This window comes from Falco rusticolus, chromosome 5 (genome assembly GCF_015220075.1).
Source record: "Falco rusticolus isolate bFalRus1 chromosome 5, bFalRus1.pri, whole genome shotgun sequence".
Taxonomy (NCBI): domain Eukaryota; kingdom Metazoa; phylum Chordata; class Aves; order Falconiformes; family Falconidae; genus Falco; species Falco rusticolus.
This window is the reverse complement of record NC_051191.1, coordinates 92,376,169-92,391,885: the sequence shown is the minus strand read 5'-3', so window position 1 is coordinate 92,391,885 and position 15,717 is coordinate 92,376,169. Positions and strand designations below refer to the sequence as shown.

Genomic DNA, 15,717 nt, shown 5'->3' with positions numbered 1-15,717 from the left:
TGGAAAGAACTGACCATGGCTAGGGAAGACAGGGAAAATGCATAGCAAAATGCACAGGACATATGTGTCCTTCATCCCTCATTCCTCCAGCTCTCAAGTGCTTCAGGAGAAGAGGAGCTCTTTGCTTCCCTCTGCCTTGCACACACTCAGACTCCGATGCAATGTCAGCATAGTTCTGTCCATGCAATCCCCCTTCTCCTCTCCCCACCCACCCCTTACGTTTCTGCAGCGTTTACACTTTCCTGCGTCATTCTCCACTGTTCCCAGCCAGCCAATCTGTTCTCATAATTGATGTCCTGCCCAGCCCCAATGTTTCATGCTCACTCAGTGTTTAATCTTCACATATCTCTGGACAGCTACAAAAGGCAGGTCCCTAAAAGGACAGGGGCTCTTTCCCCATGGCTCCCTGCTTGTTCTTTGTGGCCACGCTGGCTCCTCTGGGTAAGTGAACTCAACTCACCCCTGAGCACCTACATCAATTCCACCACTGCTGCCCCAGCTGCATACTCAGTTGCTGGCAGTGCTCCATTCTACAAAGCTTCCTATGCTGAGGATGGGTATTGAACGAGGTAGACAAGAATCCCTGAATCTCCTGCGACGGCTGTTTATTTTTAATTCTGTGCACAGCCCCCATATTGTTCCTTTTTTGGACACAAACTGCCCAGGAATGTGTCTTGCCTATCGGAGGGGGACTGGAAACTCACCTGCTAATCTGAAGAGCTGGCCCGTCCCTTCCACTGATCCCTGTCCTGTCCTGTTCCTTTTCACCTTTTTTTCTACCAACCCACAGTGCCTAGTTCATGTTTTTCCATTTCTTTTCCTCCTCCTCAACACTCCTCCTTTTTCCTTCCAGCATTGGCTCTGGAACAGTCCCCAGACACAGTGATACAACAAGGCCAGTCTGTGAACCTGACCTGTTCCAAGAAGTCGTCCTCCAGTGTAGCTGTGTACTGGTACAAGATGCCTTTGGGGAAGGACACCCGGCTGATCCCAGTGGCTTATGCATTAGAACGTGGCAAAGCAAATGTTGAGGAGGATTTCCAAAGCCGTTTCAAAAGCAGTGGTATACAAGGAGATGGGATGACTCTCTTGATTGAACATGCCTTTCTTAATGACTCTGGCACATATTACTGCGCTGAGAATGAAACACAGTGGCTGGGCTGCTGAAGGAGCTGAGCGCAAACCCCTCTGCACAAAAGGGATGTGCTTTCCTCGTTGCCAGTGCTGAACAAGGCAGGATGATCCCTTCCCATTCATTGCCTCTGCTGCTTCCTAGCCTTCCCTTGCTCCTCAGACTCTGAGTTTATTTGTCCTGCTTTCTCTCCTTGCTATTCCACTCCTCCTTGTCTCCTTTTTCGTTTAACTCTCATTTACGGTCTATTCACTTCCATCAAAGCTTCTTCCTCTCTCTACCTCCCTTTCTCTGCCCATCTTCTTCTTTCTGTCTGCCTTCAATCTGCACTCCACAGACCTTCTCTCATTTAATTCCAGCCAGGCCTGTTCATGAATCTCACCATCAAGCAGAAAGTTGTTTGCATGAGAAGTTCTTGGTGCACCTTTAGCTAATGGCAGGGCCAGGCAGGCAGTATAATTGCGGGTGTGGAGGAGCTTCCCACGTGCTCCTCCATCGTGAGGACCTGCCAGAGGCTGCCCTGTGGCCAAGGATGCGTGCAGCACAGCATGGCTGCACCTGCTTGGGTCAGCTGTTGCGTGTGGATCACGAGCTCCTGCATGCACGGTGGCCTCCGAGTCAGGATCACCACCCCTTGACCCACAGACAGTTTACCTTTCCCAAAGATATTATAGAAATTACAGATCATGTTAGCAAGCTGTGCAGCTAGCAGAAGGTTTCCTGACAGGTTAGAGGGTTTCCTCTGTCGTCGTATACATCAAACAGCAGACCTCTCAGCTGTGACCCATGGACTAACAAAGGGGTTGCAATCCCTGGTTTTTGAAAACTGAGAATTTCTCTCACTTTCTTCTCTGCCCATCCACCCCCGTCATTTTGTCAGGAGCTGTTCTTTCTTATCCTAGAACAATGTTATTTCTGAGTCATAGATCCTCCCCTCCACCCTTCCCCAAGAGACATGTTGACTTTTACACAAACTAGTGTAATTCATTGCCCAGTTCTGTTCTTAATGCTTCTTCCAACTGTCATGCCTTTTTGGAGAAGAGCTTTAGCTGTGTCTCACCTTTGGAGCCTTTTTACTTAAGTGCTGCTGCCACATGGTTACTTCCCTTTCCATCCTGTCAGGTTGGTGCAAGGTTTTCATGCCTTCATGCGTGCACTCAAATACATTACAATTGATCCCACTGGGCTTTGTCCTGAGAAAGTACAGGGAATTTTGTCCTGTTGACCCCAAGACTCCAATCAGGGCTCACAGCTCTCTAATCCCCTCACTCCTGCTGTGCAGAGCCATGTGATAAAAACAGTGTGTGGAAATGTCAGCAGAGAGAAAGAAAAATAACATCCTCACATCTTAGTGCTCTGCAGATGTCTGTTGTTCTTAGACAGCGCAAAGGAGGGAACAACTTTGCCAGCAGCCTCTTCATGGCGCTGTCCACCACAGGCATTAGTGATGTTCTAGCTGTGTAAGAGTGGAGATCCTGCGAGGATATTCCAGCAATTGGAAAATCAAGAATGGCCTATAATTTGAAAAGTGGAATTTCTTCTTTACCCACTGGAGACCTTGACACATTGGTGGGGATAATGACAAAGGACTGGAACTGATTCCACACTAAACCTTCTGAACACCCTTGCCTGTCATACTTGAGAATGCATTTTGCCTGGTGACAGAAGTATTTCTTTCCCCTCATTTTCATCTCCTCATCTTTTCATCTCATCCTCTTTGTCCTCCGAATTTTTCTTCTCCTTTCCCTTAACGTACAAGGAAAGATATCACCCACCCTCCACTCACAGTGGTCAGGGAGGGAGATGGGAGTCAGTGATTTACAGGTACTGTGTCACAGACCTGTGACTTTCAACCGCTCATACATAAGATCTCTGTCTCCTGGTGGAAATAGGCTGAAGGGCAGGGTGCCCAGCTACAGCTCAGGGTTTTTTCGGGAAAAGGGCAGATTCTGAGAAGGAATTCAGCAAGTGCTTCCAGAGCAATGGGACACAATGCTATAGTCTGATCCTGTTTGTATATTGTGCCTATCTCAATGACTCGGGCACCTATTACTCTCCTAGGAGGTATCTCACGACAAAGCATCTGAAAGCACCATGCTCAAACCTCTCTGTAGGCAAAGACACTTGTTCCTTCATGCCCTGCTCTTCCCCTCGCCCTCCCTTTCCTCCAGTGGCAGATTTCTTTTCAATTTCTCCCCACTTCACCTATTCTCTGCTTTTTCTATCTTTCTATTTTACTCAAATTTTTTTTTGTTTGGTTGGTTTTGGGGTTTTTTTAGAAGACAGCTACACAGCCTGTTGTCAACTTTGGCAGCTTTTTCATGGACTTTCAATTCCAGTGCCAGCTGGGGCTAGGAGGAGTTAAAACCAGAAGCCAGGAATATCTCTGTCCTTTTGACTCTTCCAGGGAAAGTAAGCAAGTCTAATATGACCAGTTAGCTGAGAAAAAGGCATAGATAGCAGCCCCAGTGGCACAGGTCCATGAAGAGAACAAGCCCTAGCAAGAGGTTTCTTCATTCCCCAATTAGAGCTTTTAAGGTGGTTCCACTAGGGATGTTCAGTCATATTGTTGGGAGCAGGGGTGATGGGGAGTGTGTGTAACTGGCTGCTGTTTTCTACAGTAGGAATATGCTGCTTGTGTGATTCAGCACACTCTCTCAACTGATTTACGCAGTTTTGTAGCCCCTGAGTACATGCTGATAAACAGAAAAGATGTTCTGCTCCACAAATGGCTGCATGTAACTGAATGAAAGGCTCTGGATAAGTCTGCAAAATATTCCAAGACCCTGCTAGTTGGGAGGCACTGCAAATACTAATTTTCCCCAGAGTGATATTCCCTGCCTCTGTCCTCCATATCATAGCCTATGGAAGGCACACAGTTGTGCAAAGAAGTGGTAACTGAAAGTCTTTATTTTTTGATAATTTTCACATGTCCAGTCCCAAAACAGAAGAAAATGGTGAGGAAAAAAAGCAGGTCACATAGAACAAAAGTATTATCAGTTGGCAGATATAGTTGCTGTGATCCAGGAGACGTAATTGCAAACCTTAGTGTAAACCCCAGGATAGCCTTTCTGCGCACATCCAATGCCCCAGGAAACAATGCCCTGGAGCTGCCCATTGCAGACTACTGGGCCGCCGGAATCCCCCTGTGCACATGAAGGATACAAATATTCAGCAAATGGTACCAGCATAAGTGATGAGCCAGAGATCCCAGAAATCACTCATTCAGGGCAAATCCATTGGGCTTTTCTACACAGAAGGTCTACAAAGGTCATTGCTGATTACCACTCTACATCTGATGCTGCTGTGCCTTTAGTTCTGAGGGCACCTCAACTAAAGATGAGTAAGCTGCCTGTTCTTGACAGATGCAGTCCTTGGCAGATGCTTAGGATATGTGTGTCTTAGACATTATTCTGTCAAATATTTCATGGACCTAGGCACATGTAAAATGCAGAGCAATTGTCAGGTGTGTTCATTTTCCATGCTGCCTGGATCTTGGTGTACTGGCTATTTTCAGTGAGTCCAAAACTAACATTTGTGTCCTAAGCTCTAAAGAGACCGTGGTTATTGTTGACTCCCTGGTGCAGCCCTCCTCCATTGTCAATAGCTTAAGGTTCAGGAGGTGGCATAGTCTGCTTCTGGAGATTTAGGGCAGAGATATTTACTGTCTCAAAAAGGGACAATGACTGACTGACTGGTAAAAAATGCTAGCCTCACTCAGTAAGCAACTTTTGCCCTAAGTCTCTGCTGTTGTTCAAAAAACAACATTCAGACATGCCAGTGCAATGAGTATAGCAGATTCTCTGATATGAAGGCCTGCTCTACTGGCAAAAGACAGGAGAGAAGCATACGGGAAAGGAGAGGCAGGTGTACCTGGCAGGAGTCTTTTCCTCCCTCCATGAATCCTACACATATCATGTTCTTGGTAATTTGGCCAGGGTAAGCTTCACTGCACTCGCTTGAGGGGAGTACAGGAGCCTTCAGGCACTGCAAGGTGTCTGGATAGGGATCTACAAGAAAATAGAGGGAGAGATGGTTGATAAAGTCTCTGAGTTCATTTCAGAGCCCCGAGAAGATCTTTCTTAGCAGAAAAGTAATCGCTGAATGTCCTGTTTTAGCTGTTGTCATTTTTACTCTGAACAGTAGTTACAGCATAGATTCCTTTTGTTTTGGTGGAACAGATCCTGCCCATGGGTCCACCATTCTACACTGCAGCCATATTAGTTTTTCTGATACCTAGAACACCATCAATTGGCAGATGTGGAGCTGGGAGCTACTCTTGTAGCACGTATGCTGGAGGAAACCTGTGCCTCAGGAAAACCGTCCTCTCCTCTGATGCAGATTTAGTTGTCGTCAGTGAATTAGACACCAGTCACCATCCACACCTCTGACCATTGGTGTAAGGGAATGGAGCCCTCTTGTAGTAACTTTAGATCCACAATCACAGATTTGGATCTTGCTCTTGGAGAACTGAGAACTCTATTGACGTTAGTTAACTAGCTGGTGGTCGGCACTGCAGAGCTGATAGCGCAGGACACAACTTATGGCAGCACAAACATGCTGGTGAATGGCATATGGGTGACTTGAGTGATCATATCCATGTTTGTAATGCAGAACAAGAGGAGAAACCTTATAAAGATTTGCCTTTAAAGCAGTGAAATGGTTATTGTCTTACACTGACTGATCACTCCAAAGGGGCCCGTCCCACAGCACTTCTTTGTGCTTTACATTGTACTGTTCAGTGCCAGCTGTGAGGTCTTGGAGTGTCTCACATGCCCCCAGACACCACACGTTCCCATGGAGTACTCACCGGTACTGCTGAGAGTGTTGCCCCATCCGGAGATGAGGCATGTGGTGCCTGGTGCCACACAGCTGGTAGGCAGAGGAATGGTTTGGACAGCTCTGTTGAGCTGGGCTGGCCTGGCAAGCTTGATGAGCATAATGTCATTGTCCAGTGTTGCTGAGCTGTAGCCAGGGTGGCGGATGACTTTAGCTGAGTTAATCAACTGCTCGGTCGACTCTGAGAGTGCCAGGTTGTGTTTCCCAAGCTGCACTTGGATGCGACTGGAAAAGAGGGGGAATGGCATGTACCTTACTGCTGCCAGCAGGTCATAAGGAAACTTGTCACCATACACTCTCACTTTAATGTTGCTGTCATAATAGCTGTTTTCATGCAGATTATCTTTCTTGTCCTGCAGCAAATTCCGAGGATCCACACTGAGATCTTACCCACCCCCAGTACAGGTGGTGAATTTCTGCAGGTTTATTTTGTTGAGCTGGGACAGGCTGAATATGTATCAGCGCTTTGTACAAACACTCCAGAAAAAGGCAAACTGCTATGCCCCTGACCTCATTCCTCTTCCTGTTCTACACTGACTAAGTTTTAGCAAGATGAATCCAATTTCTAAGAAATCATAGCCTGTAAGTCATTGTTGGTTTATCACACTGTCATTTCAGAAAGTGTTCTGCATTCTCAGAAACTTTTGCAGAAGTGAAATACTGCTTACGATGCCTCAGTCCAGCTTCCTAAATGAGCCACCCATTCCTTGGTTGCCTCCAGAATGGAGTCACTTACATATTTAGATCTCACATCTCAGAATTCCTGCTAGAAGTGAACTGGAAGAAAGAAAGAGGGTACAGAAGAATGGTGTTTTTTTTTTTGACTCACGACTTGTAGCAGTGAGCAGCTGACAGGACCCACTGGCTGTTGATGAGGGAACCTCCACAGAAGTGATACCCAGAGTTCAGGGACACCTGATAGGGGACAGAGTTCGCCGCACAGGTGTAGCCTCCAACGATCTTGTCATCATCAGCAGCATTGATGGGGATGGCAGCTGGGAGATAAGTGTCATAAGGACATCTGGCATAAGGAATATTATGACCTTGTGACTGACAGAAGCATCTCACTTGTAGGCTCTACCTCTGTGGAAACTCACAGTAGCAATGGTGGGCAAGTCTAATGGACATTCATTTGCTGCTCCCTAAAATAAGGTGATGTGACTTAGATGGGCATCTCATGTATCTGTTGCTAGTCCCAGAGTGAGCATAAGAACATAAAAATGTTCTTTCTGGATTGGATCAAAGGTGTGTCTGTCCCAGGGTCCTGTCTGCAGTAGCAGTCAACAGTGGGCTGAGTGCAAGTACAAAAAAAGTCTGAGCAGTGTTTCCTTGGAGGACTCACCCGTAGTCCAAAACTTTACAGCAGCTTTAGGACTTCCTGAGCCAGAGGTGTTATCTTTGTACTTCATAGTCCTCAAGACAGAGACAGTCTTTTTTGAAGCTACAGACACATTTCAGAATTCCTGGGCCAGGAACTCCTACAAAGGTGTTCATTCCCCATCTTGTGGCACAAGCAATTGTGAACAAATAGCAATCACAAGAAACTGCAGAGCTTTGCCTTAAAATTTTTTCAAGTTGAAACTGGACTTCACTTTCCCACAATAAACCAGCTTGCAGATTTGCTCAGAAAATGAGCTTTCTTATACATTACAAAAACAGAAGCAAAAAATATGCAAAAACAGAAGTAAAAAATATACTTACTAGCCACACCAACAAAGGTGACAAACAGTATGTATTTCATCATCTTGACACAGCCTCAAGCCCAGACTGGTGGACTGGAAGTGTGAGCTGCTAGAAATACATCTTTTGAAATGGCCTTATCTCTAATCCAAGGTTTTCTCCAGACAAAAAGTACACAGTGAAAAATTTGAAGATCCAGATGTGGGCATTAACAGGTGCTGGTAGAAAGTACAAATAACATATCAGTTAATCATAAACCTTTCCTAAGATAGCTATTTTAAATTATTTTAGAGGGCAGCCTTCCATTTAAAAATATGTTTGGCCTTTGGAAGATGTATAGTTGTTTGTCTGCCTCATTCTTACACACAGCACCTGTTGAAAGCAACCCTCAAACCCCTTTGACATTCCTTTGTGATAATGGTATCATTCTTAAAAATGCGTATTTTTTACTGGAAGCTGAATATTGTAGGTAATGGACTAAGATACTATACATTTGTTTGGAAAAAAAATAAAAACAACAGCAACAAAAAACCTCCAAAAACCCTCTCAGTGTTATTAAGTTTATTTTAGCAAATTTCTTTTTTTAGCTAATGTATGTGTTTTTGTCATATAGAACACAGTGCATTCCCAAATAAAATTATTCATAAGTAATTTCAATAAGTGAGCACAAAAACCCTATTTTGTGCCCCCCCAATTGAAATTGTTCAAATATGGGAATACACACCATATCTCTTTGAAATAATTTCTCTTATCTAATCTATATAATATCAGCCTAAGTACTAAACCACTTTCTTTTTTCTTTTTTTTTTTTTTTTTCTTCAGTTTTGGAATGTTCTATAGAGACTCATTTTTGCCACAGAAGAATTTCAGAATAACATTCATGTTTATGGTTATACTGTATATGAACAAAAATCCTGTGAACAGAAATGAGATCTTCTGAAATCCTTCTCTGAAAGAGCGATAATTGCTGTCATGATGCTGAGTTTGCTAAAACTTAATGCATTTGATGAATAATCATTTTCCAAGCAGCTGCCAACTTCATCATGTTGGCTCCTGAAAGACATAGGATAACCTCAAGTGACTGTAAAGAGAAGTCATGTGGTTTGAGATGCTGAAATGGCATGAGAGACTAAACAGGAGTAATGTTTCTACTCCATTTCTTGATCAGCTTTTTTGAGAGCCCTGGAGGACTGGTACACACAGCGACACTGTCCAGATGGGAACTTTTCCTTCATGTTAAAGGACAAGTCCATGGCCAGGGACTCCTCCAAGGAGCTGAATGACTTGTCTCAGGCTTTAAACTGGTATCAGTGCACAGTTTTCTTACAAACATGTTTTATCCTGGGAAACAAATAACGATTGGAAACTTCCCAAGGAAAAGGGAAAGGTCTGTAATAGCACTAATCATGGCAAAAATTACCAAAGCTGTCTAATCCCATCATGACTAAGTAGAGCAAGGCAAGAACAATTCTTAATCTACAATAGAATGTAATTTGATCTCCCTGTGGATTTATAATTTCTTTGTCCAAAACATGCCATTGGCATAGAGACAGGCTGTCATCAGATATTTTAAAACAATATTTTTCCTGAGATATAGCTCTAATAACCTATTAGGTAACATTTAGGCTATGAAGGACAGCTTTCTTTTCTTTCTTTTCACAGGGTTTAGTATTTCATTTAGTATCCACCCAAATTTCAGCAAAATCCAGTAATTCAGCATCTGAATTGGGAAGATCAACCATACCTGCCTTTATCTTGGTATTGTTTTGTTTTCCCTTGTTACTTGTTTAATCTACTCTGGTCTTTATAGTTATTCGTAACAGCAGGAAAGGCATCATATAGGTCTGGCTGGTAATCTTCTTGAAGAAAAAGGTCTGTCTGAGACTCTTTATGCTACTTGCTTAAATCAGTGAGGGGGCACTACTGACCCCTTCCCAAGCTACTGCAAGAGCTCATGGCAAAAGTCCTGGGCCATAGTTTCTGTGGCTCTTGTGTTCCTAAGTCCTTGATGGCAGACGTCGAGTGAACACACTTCACCCAAGTCCCTCCCATGCTCCTGTCTGCCTCTTGGGGACCTGTTCCAGAGGCTCTCGTGAATTCCAGAACTCCAGGGTGCGTGCCAGCAAAGCAGCTCATGGAGCAAACTGATCTCAAAGGAAGGTAAACAGGGTGTTTGTGGTGCAGAACACAGAGGTCATCCAGCAGACAGACTGCTTCAGAACAGCCCTTCAGGGGTTGTGAGAGCTGTGAAGGATGAAGAGACTCCTTTGCATTCAGGTTGAAAATGGAACACCTTCTCCCACCCCTCTTTCCTTTCTTTAAGATGAGCAGTGCCTACCTGAAATGTAAATACCCTCTTTTGCTCAATGCTGCTGAACATTCCACAGACCCATGGCAAGGGATTTTTCAGGGACTTTCAAAAAATACACTCTGGGGGGTACACCTCCAGCTGCAAATGAGCCTGTCATTTAAGGCAGTGATGCTGCAGCAGAGTACTGGCAGCTCCAGGCACATGGGAAGGAGGAGGGTTGGTGAATGGAAGGCAGCTGTGTTAGGTATTATGAATGGGCAAGCAATGGCAGCTTGCATTTCTAGAAATCCATGTTCCTAGTTCAAGTATTTCAGTCAGCTGTGTCATCACTGGACTCAGATAAAGTAAATACATTTGTCCAAGCTGATGCAAGATCCTGGGAAAGGGAAACCTGGCAAGACTGTGAGCTCACAGAGATAAGCTTCCCAGGGGTGTAAAGCAGAGGAGTTTCTGAGTGCATCTGATGGAGCTTGGTGGTGGAGGCACTGTTGACTCTCTCTTCCCAAGTCTCTCCTGCCTGGGAGAAGCTGGTTGAAATACACCCCATCTGGCCTTGGAACATCAAGCCCCCAGCTACCTGAGGCTAGGCGAGTGTCTGGGCAAGGGGGTTGCATCTTCTGATCTTTTCAGATTACAGAATCAGAGACAAGCTCCTGGTTTATGATGTTCCAGTGCAGTGGTCTCCAAAGTGGGGTGCATGCACCCCTGGGGGTATGCAAGATGTGTGTGGGGTGAAAATACTAGAACTTCAGTACTGTATGTAAGTAATTATCAATTACTAAATATACATCTACTGGGGGCATGTGCTCAAAAATATTTTATTGATAGGGACATGCGATCAAAAATGTTTGGAGACCACTGTTCTAGTAGTTTCAACAAATACCTTACATGTTCTTTTTATGTTCTGCTATAGCATCAGCCTCCAACTCTGCACAGCCTCCATACTGTTTCTGGTTTCTTCACTACCAGGGCTTTCCTCCTCTCTTGCCCACCCCTGGCTTCCCCCCAGGAAATTAAATTTCTGCTGACACTCTCAACTGCATTTGCTATTTTCCATGTCTCAACTTACACAGATGTGCACCGTGTGCTTTCCATCATTATACAGCTGTTGCATCCTGTTCCAAAGGTGCCGTGGAAGTGAAGGTGCCAGTGTGAAGGCTGCATACATTTCATTTGTGAAGTTCTTTGGCAGCTTCTGCTCTTCTGCTTTCCGACTCAGGGTGGTAAAGACAAAGCCTCACGTTTCAGAGGAGCACAGAAAGAACTTGGGAGGATATTTCAGGAGTTGCTGTGAAGACTTACAAAGTTTTTTGTTTTACAAATGTTTTACAAACATTTTTGACTCTTGCTAATTCCTGCTACACCTTAAAAGAATGGATCCAGGCCTGGTGCTGTGAAATTCAGTGCTCCTCCTCTCACTTTCTTTTCCTGAGGTTGCTGATAAGACTGTGGGAGGCTACAACTGCCGAGAGCATTCAGGTCCCTACCAGTGTCCTTGAATGGTGGGTATCACTTATGTGGTGGTTCACTCATCAACAATCAGTGGGTCTGGTCAGCTGCTCAGTGCTAGAAATCCTAAGTATTAATTGGGTTGTGTATCTGGATTCTAGTTGAATCTTGCAAAGCCACCAGATTTAGAATATGGTGCCTAGCAAAAGAAGAGAATCCAAGGTGGCAATGCATGGTGTACCTGAAATGAAAGGAGAAACACGGTACCCTCTTTCCCACTGCATTACATGATTTTTCCAATATTCCTGGACTCTTGGCATCCTTTCCCGTGCATCCTAAAATGCCTTTCTGTACACATTTGCATGCCCATGTGGCTTACCATTATGATTTTGCTCTTTTTCATTCCTTCAGACTTTCTCCATGGATTTTTCTTGTCCTGAATTTAAGGCATACCTCTGCAGAGAGAGCACAGATCAAGGATCATGCTCCTCTGCAACAGCAAATGTAATCTTCCTTCCCTAAGCATTGCTCTAGCTGCCTGAAGTGACCCATCTATGCTCACACTGTTGCCACTGCTGCCCCATGGGGATCCACTGAACAGGATGCCCAACTAGCAAGACCTACCACCATAGCTGTAGTGACCAGACTCTGTTGTTTCATGAAATCATAAGGCTCCTAAAGCTCTGTGACATGTGCACCTTTGATTAGGGCAACACTCCCTTACTCTATTCCAAATGTCTGCCAGACCCCGTGTGGCACCAAGTTTTTCTACCCACAGTTAACTGCTGCTCTTCTATGCTGGTAATTTTGCAGCTGTATACAAGTGAGGCTGGGCGAATGCAACACTGTGTGAAGGAAGACAGTGAACTAGTCAGGAATGCCACATTAATCATTCACCATCCTAGATATGATTCAAGGAGCCTTGATAACAACATGATGTTGATCCAGTTGGCAACCACCACGGACTACAGGGCCAACATTCAACCCACAGCTCTGCCCAGTTCCTGTGCCAGGGAGGGTCCCGAGTGCCTTTTTCAAAGTGAGGAAACACACTGAGCAGTGGCTGTATGTGCGTTGCATGTACCTGGTCACACTTCTGCTCTGCTGCCAGATCCATGAGACCTATATGCATTTCACTCCTGCATTGCAGCCTTTCCATGCTCTGCCTATGAGTTCCCCAAACTGTCCTGCCGGTGTGCCTCAATGAGTCCCAAGACAAAACCTTGTTTTCACTGCTGTCCTGGGAGCCAGTTCCCCTAAGGTTCTACACCAGCACCGTGATCTGTGTAGGATTCCTGGATGATGGGAAAGACGCATGCCAAGTAAGCATTCGCGTCTGCACAGAGCCCTGAGTCACACACCCCAGGGTACCTCCAGGAGCACAGTATGTCAGAGTTCGGCAGAGTGCTTATGCCTCCTCATCTCCACGTTTTCTGTTCTGCTGCAGTATCCTTCCAACAGGGTTTTGATAAAGGGTGGGCTTCACCAAACTGGCAGGTCCAGCCACATGTGCTGGGCACTAAGTGCAGTAGAAGTGGATTATTGCAGGGTAGGATAGGTCAGCAAATATGGGGTGCTATCTTTGCGTACTCCCAAATCAGGACTTGCTGTACTTGACTTTGCATTCCCTGGTTTCTTTGTTCCAGGTTAAAACCTTTCCAGGTGAGATCATCTCATACTTCTAAATTTTTCTCTCCAGGGTGACTCAGGTGGCCCCACTCCCTGCGTTGGAAAACTCCAGGGAATTGTGTCATGGAGAACAGAGTGTGCTCTGAAAGTTTATCCCAGTGTCTACACCAAGGTCTACAATTATATTGATTCAAGAAACGATTGCAGCCTAGTGGTATGTTGATGACTGCCTGGCTCCTTGGCCACTACCCTCCTGCCCTATTGCTCCTTTTAGGATGATAGCACAAACAAAAGCCTTCTTTAAAGAGCCTTACAGATATTTGTTTTGGGGACTGGCGACCACTGTACACAAGCGGGGTTCCCTGCAGCCTTACACGAGATCTTCCTGAACCTTCCCGTCTGTTCTGGCTTAGGTGTGTGTGCTAGGAGCAGTGCCCTAGAGCTACTGGGCTAGCAGACGAGGGGCTAGGGAACGGTGCAACTGTCTAGGAAGCCAGGCACTTCCTTTTCCTTACTCCTGGCCCCTTACTGAGAAAGGGAGGAGAGGGAGCAGGTCCCTAGGGAGGAGGTTCCTAGAGCAGCAGAACAGAGTCCCACTTTGCTCCTGCCAATGGTGAAGTTAGCATCTCACCAACACTGTGACAGCTTTGGTGGTGGTCAGTACAGCTATGGTGGAAAGCCAAGCAGTGGTCAGAGATCACAGACACAGAGCAATCAGGTCATGAGGTCAACAGCTGTGACCGATGATTATCAGCATCCCCTTTGCTTCCTCAGGGACACCTGAAGCAGGTGGGCTGGGTTCACCAGGATCTGGCAGGTAACACATACCAGCTGCTAGGGAAAGGAAAGCAATAGCAAGCAGGTGGGGAAAATGCCCATGATCTCATAGCAGTGTAAAGCACGGAAGAAGATAAGAGTTAGAAAGGAAGGATGGGGAGTGGAAGGGAGGGGAGGAGCAGGGGCAGTACTAGCTGCATATTTATGTTTACCTTGCTGCTGCTCTTTTTTGTTATGTTCTCTTTTGAGGAATAAGAAAAGTTATGTCTTCTTTCATAGTGCCTGAGCTCTGCTGCTAGGGAGGGGTCCTGGAGCACTGTGGGCCAGAGGCACTGGGGGAATAACAAAGAAGAGACTGCAGTATCAGGATCACCGAAGAAGAACATTGAAATTAAATATATTTACTTCATTCAAAGTACTAGCAAGGAATAAACCAGCTACAATCATGTAAGTTTTTTGAATCTTACATATTCAGAAAAGAATAGAGAGTGGTATAGGTTATGACAAGGCTAACTAGGATGCATTTGGCGGACTAGAAGAAGCAGACTGTTCGTGACACTAAATGTCTAACCACAGTTTTTGCTTTCAGAAAAAAAGGCTGGCAGAGATGCCTTGCTTTTTGTAATAGGATGCAGGAGCAGGCTGGAAACTAAGACCATGCGTGGCAATCAGTTAGCTGAGGGGAATGTGCTCGAGCTTGTATAGACACAACTATTAACATGATCAGTCATGCTGAGAGAGCATAGGGAGTGGGGGACGGATGGCACCAAGGAAAGGTAACACCTTGCTGTTAATTGATGGTAGTTAACCACCAATCGGGGATTGCCTAGTATGCAATGCTTAGCTCTAAAGAACCAATCTGTTTAAAACGCACGACTTCTGAAAGTATATATACCCATGTTTCTATACAATAAATTGACATTTGCTTGCATCAAGCTGTGTCCCGTCTCTCCATCGCAGCAATAGGAATTGAAGTAGATCTCACAGGAAGATTAAACTGCAGGGAAGATACTGCCCTGACACCAAACCCAAAGAAATTTAGATGCGATTAAACATGATTTTTGTGCCTATGCTATCTTGGTCAATCATCTTTGCTTCTGCCTACATATGTTCTGAGTTGTGAGGTATCATCTTTCAGGTACTAAGAAGGTCTCTCCAGAATGAAATGGTATATGTCTACATTTACTGGAATAAACCAGTCTGGAAGGATGGCTCAAGTTATATCCACAGGTGTAAATGAGCCAAAAAATCATTTATGAAGCCAATATTCCCAGGTTCGTGGCTAACAGATCTCGTACTCAGGCATGCACAATGATGGAATGACAGATGGTACCACATTCAGCCAGCAATTTACTGGTCTGCAAGCAATCTCACATTTTTGTCAGGAGCTCAGAACACTGCCTGTCTTGTAGAAAAGCTACAGCAAAATTTACAGTCATGTGAATGCTCAGCTTTGCTTCTAATGGCTCACAAAAAAGGGTATCAAAGGTGGACTGTCCCTCCTCTCTTCCCCACCCAAGCCTGAGAGAAAAATCAGAGCAAGGGGAGGGGCATCAGTCTCACAACCTCTTCTCTCTCACCTTGTGATGAGCAGAAATGCATTGCTCTGTGACCGTGCTGACTGTTTTCCTTGCTTTTCTACCTGGTGAGAGACAACAAATCCATCTGCAGCATCCAGGCCGTGCAGGACTGGCATGATGTAAAGGACCCTTTCTGGCCATCATCTGTACTCCTCCCTTTTTTCTTTTTTCCTCTCACTCATGCAGGTCCTGGGGTGGGAAACCTTATCACACAGTGGCCCAAAGAGACCCTTAAGAAAGCTGGAGAGACTGTGGACATCACGTGCTACCAGAATAATAGCAGACTTGCCTATATGTTCTGGTACCAGCAGGCTCCAAGG

At 45.2% G+C, this 15,717-nt stretch overlaps 1 protein-coding gene and 1 long non-coding RNA gene across 2 annotated transcripts; one reads left to right on the top strand and one right to left on the bottom strand.

Moving 5' to 3' along the window:
* The first annotated feature begins 233 nt into the window (after window positions 1–233).
* Window positions 234–15,670, top strand: LOC119148122. The gene is made up of 4 exons (XR_005104306.1): window positions 234–441; window positions 13,111–13,254; window positions 14,097–14,264; window positions 15,584–15,670. It is a non-coding gene; the product is annotated as an uncharacterized LOC119148122 (long non-coding RNA).
* Window positions 1,168–6,776, bottom strand: LOC119148118 (trypsin I-P1-like). The gene is made up of 3 exons (XM_037387803.1): window positions 5,943–6,776; window positions 5,006–5,142; window positions 1,168–4,278 (listed from the first exon to the last, which is right to left on the bottom strand). The coding sequence occupies exons 1-3, from the start codon at window positions 6,217–6,219 to the stop codon at window positions 4,129–4,131; spliced, it is 564 nt and encodes a 187-aa protein (XP_037243700.1). The 5' UTR covers window positions 6,220–6,776; the 3' UTR covers window positions 1,168–4,128.
* Window positions 15,671–15,717: the final 47 nt, after the last annotated feature.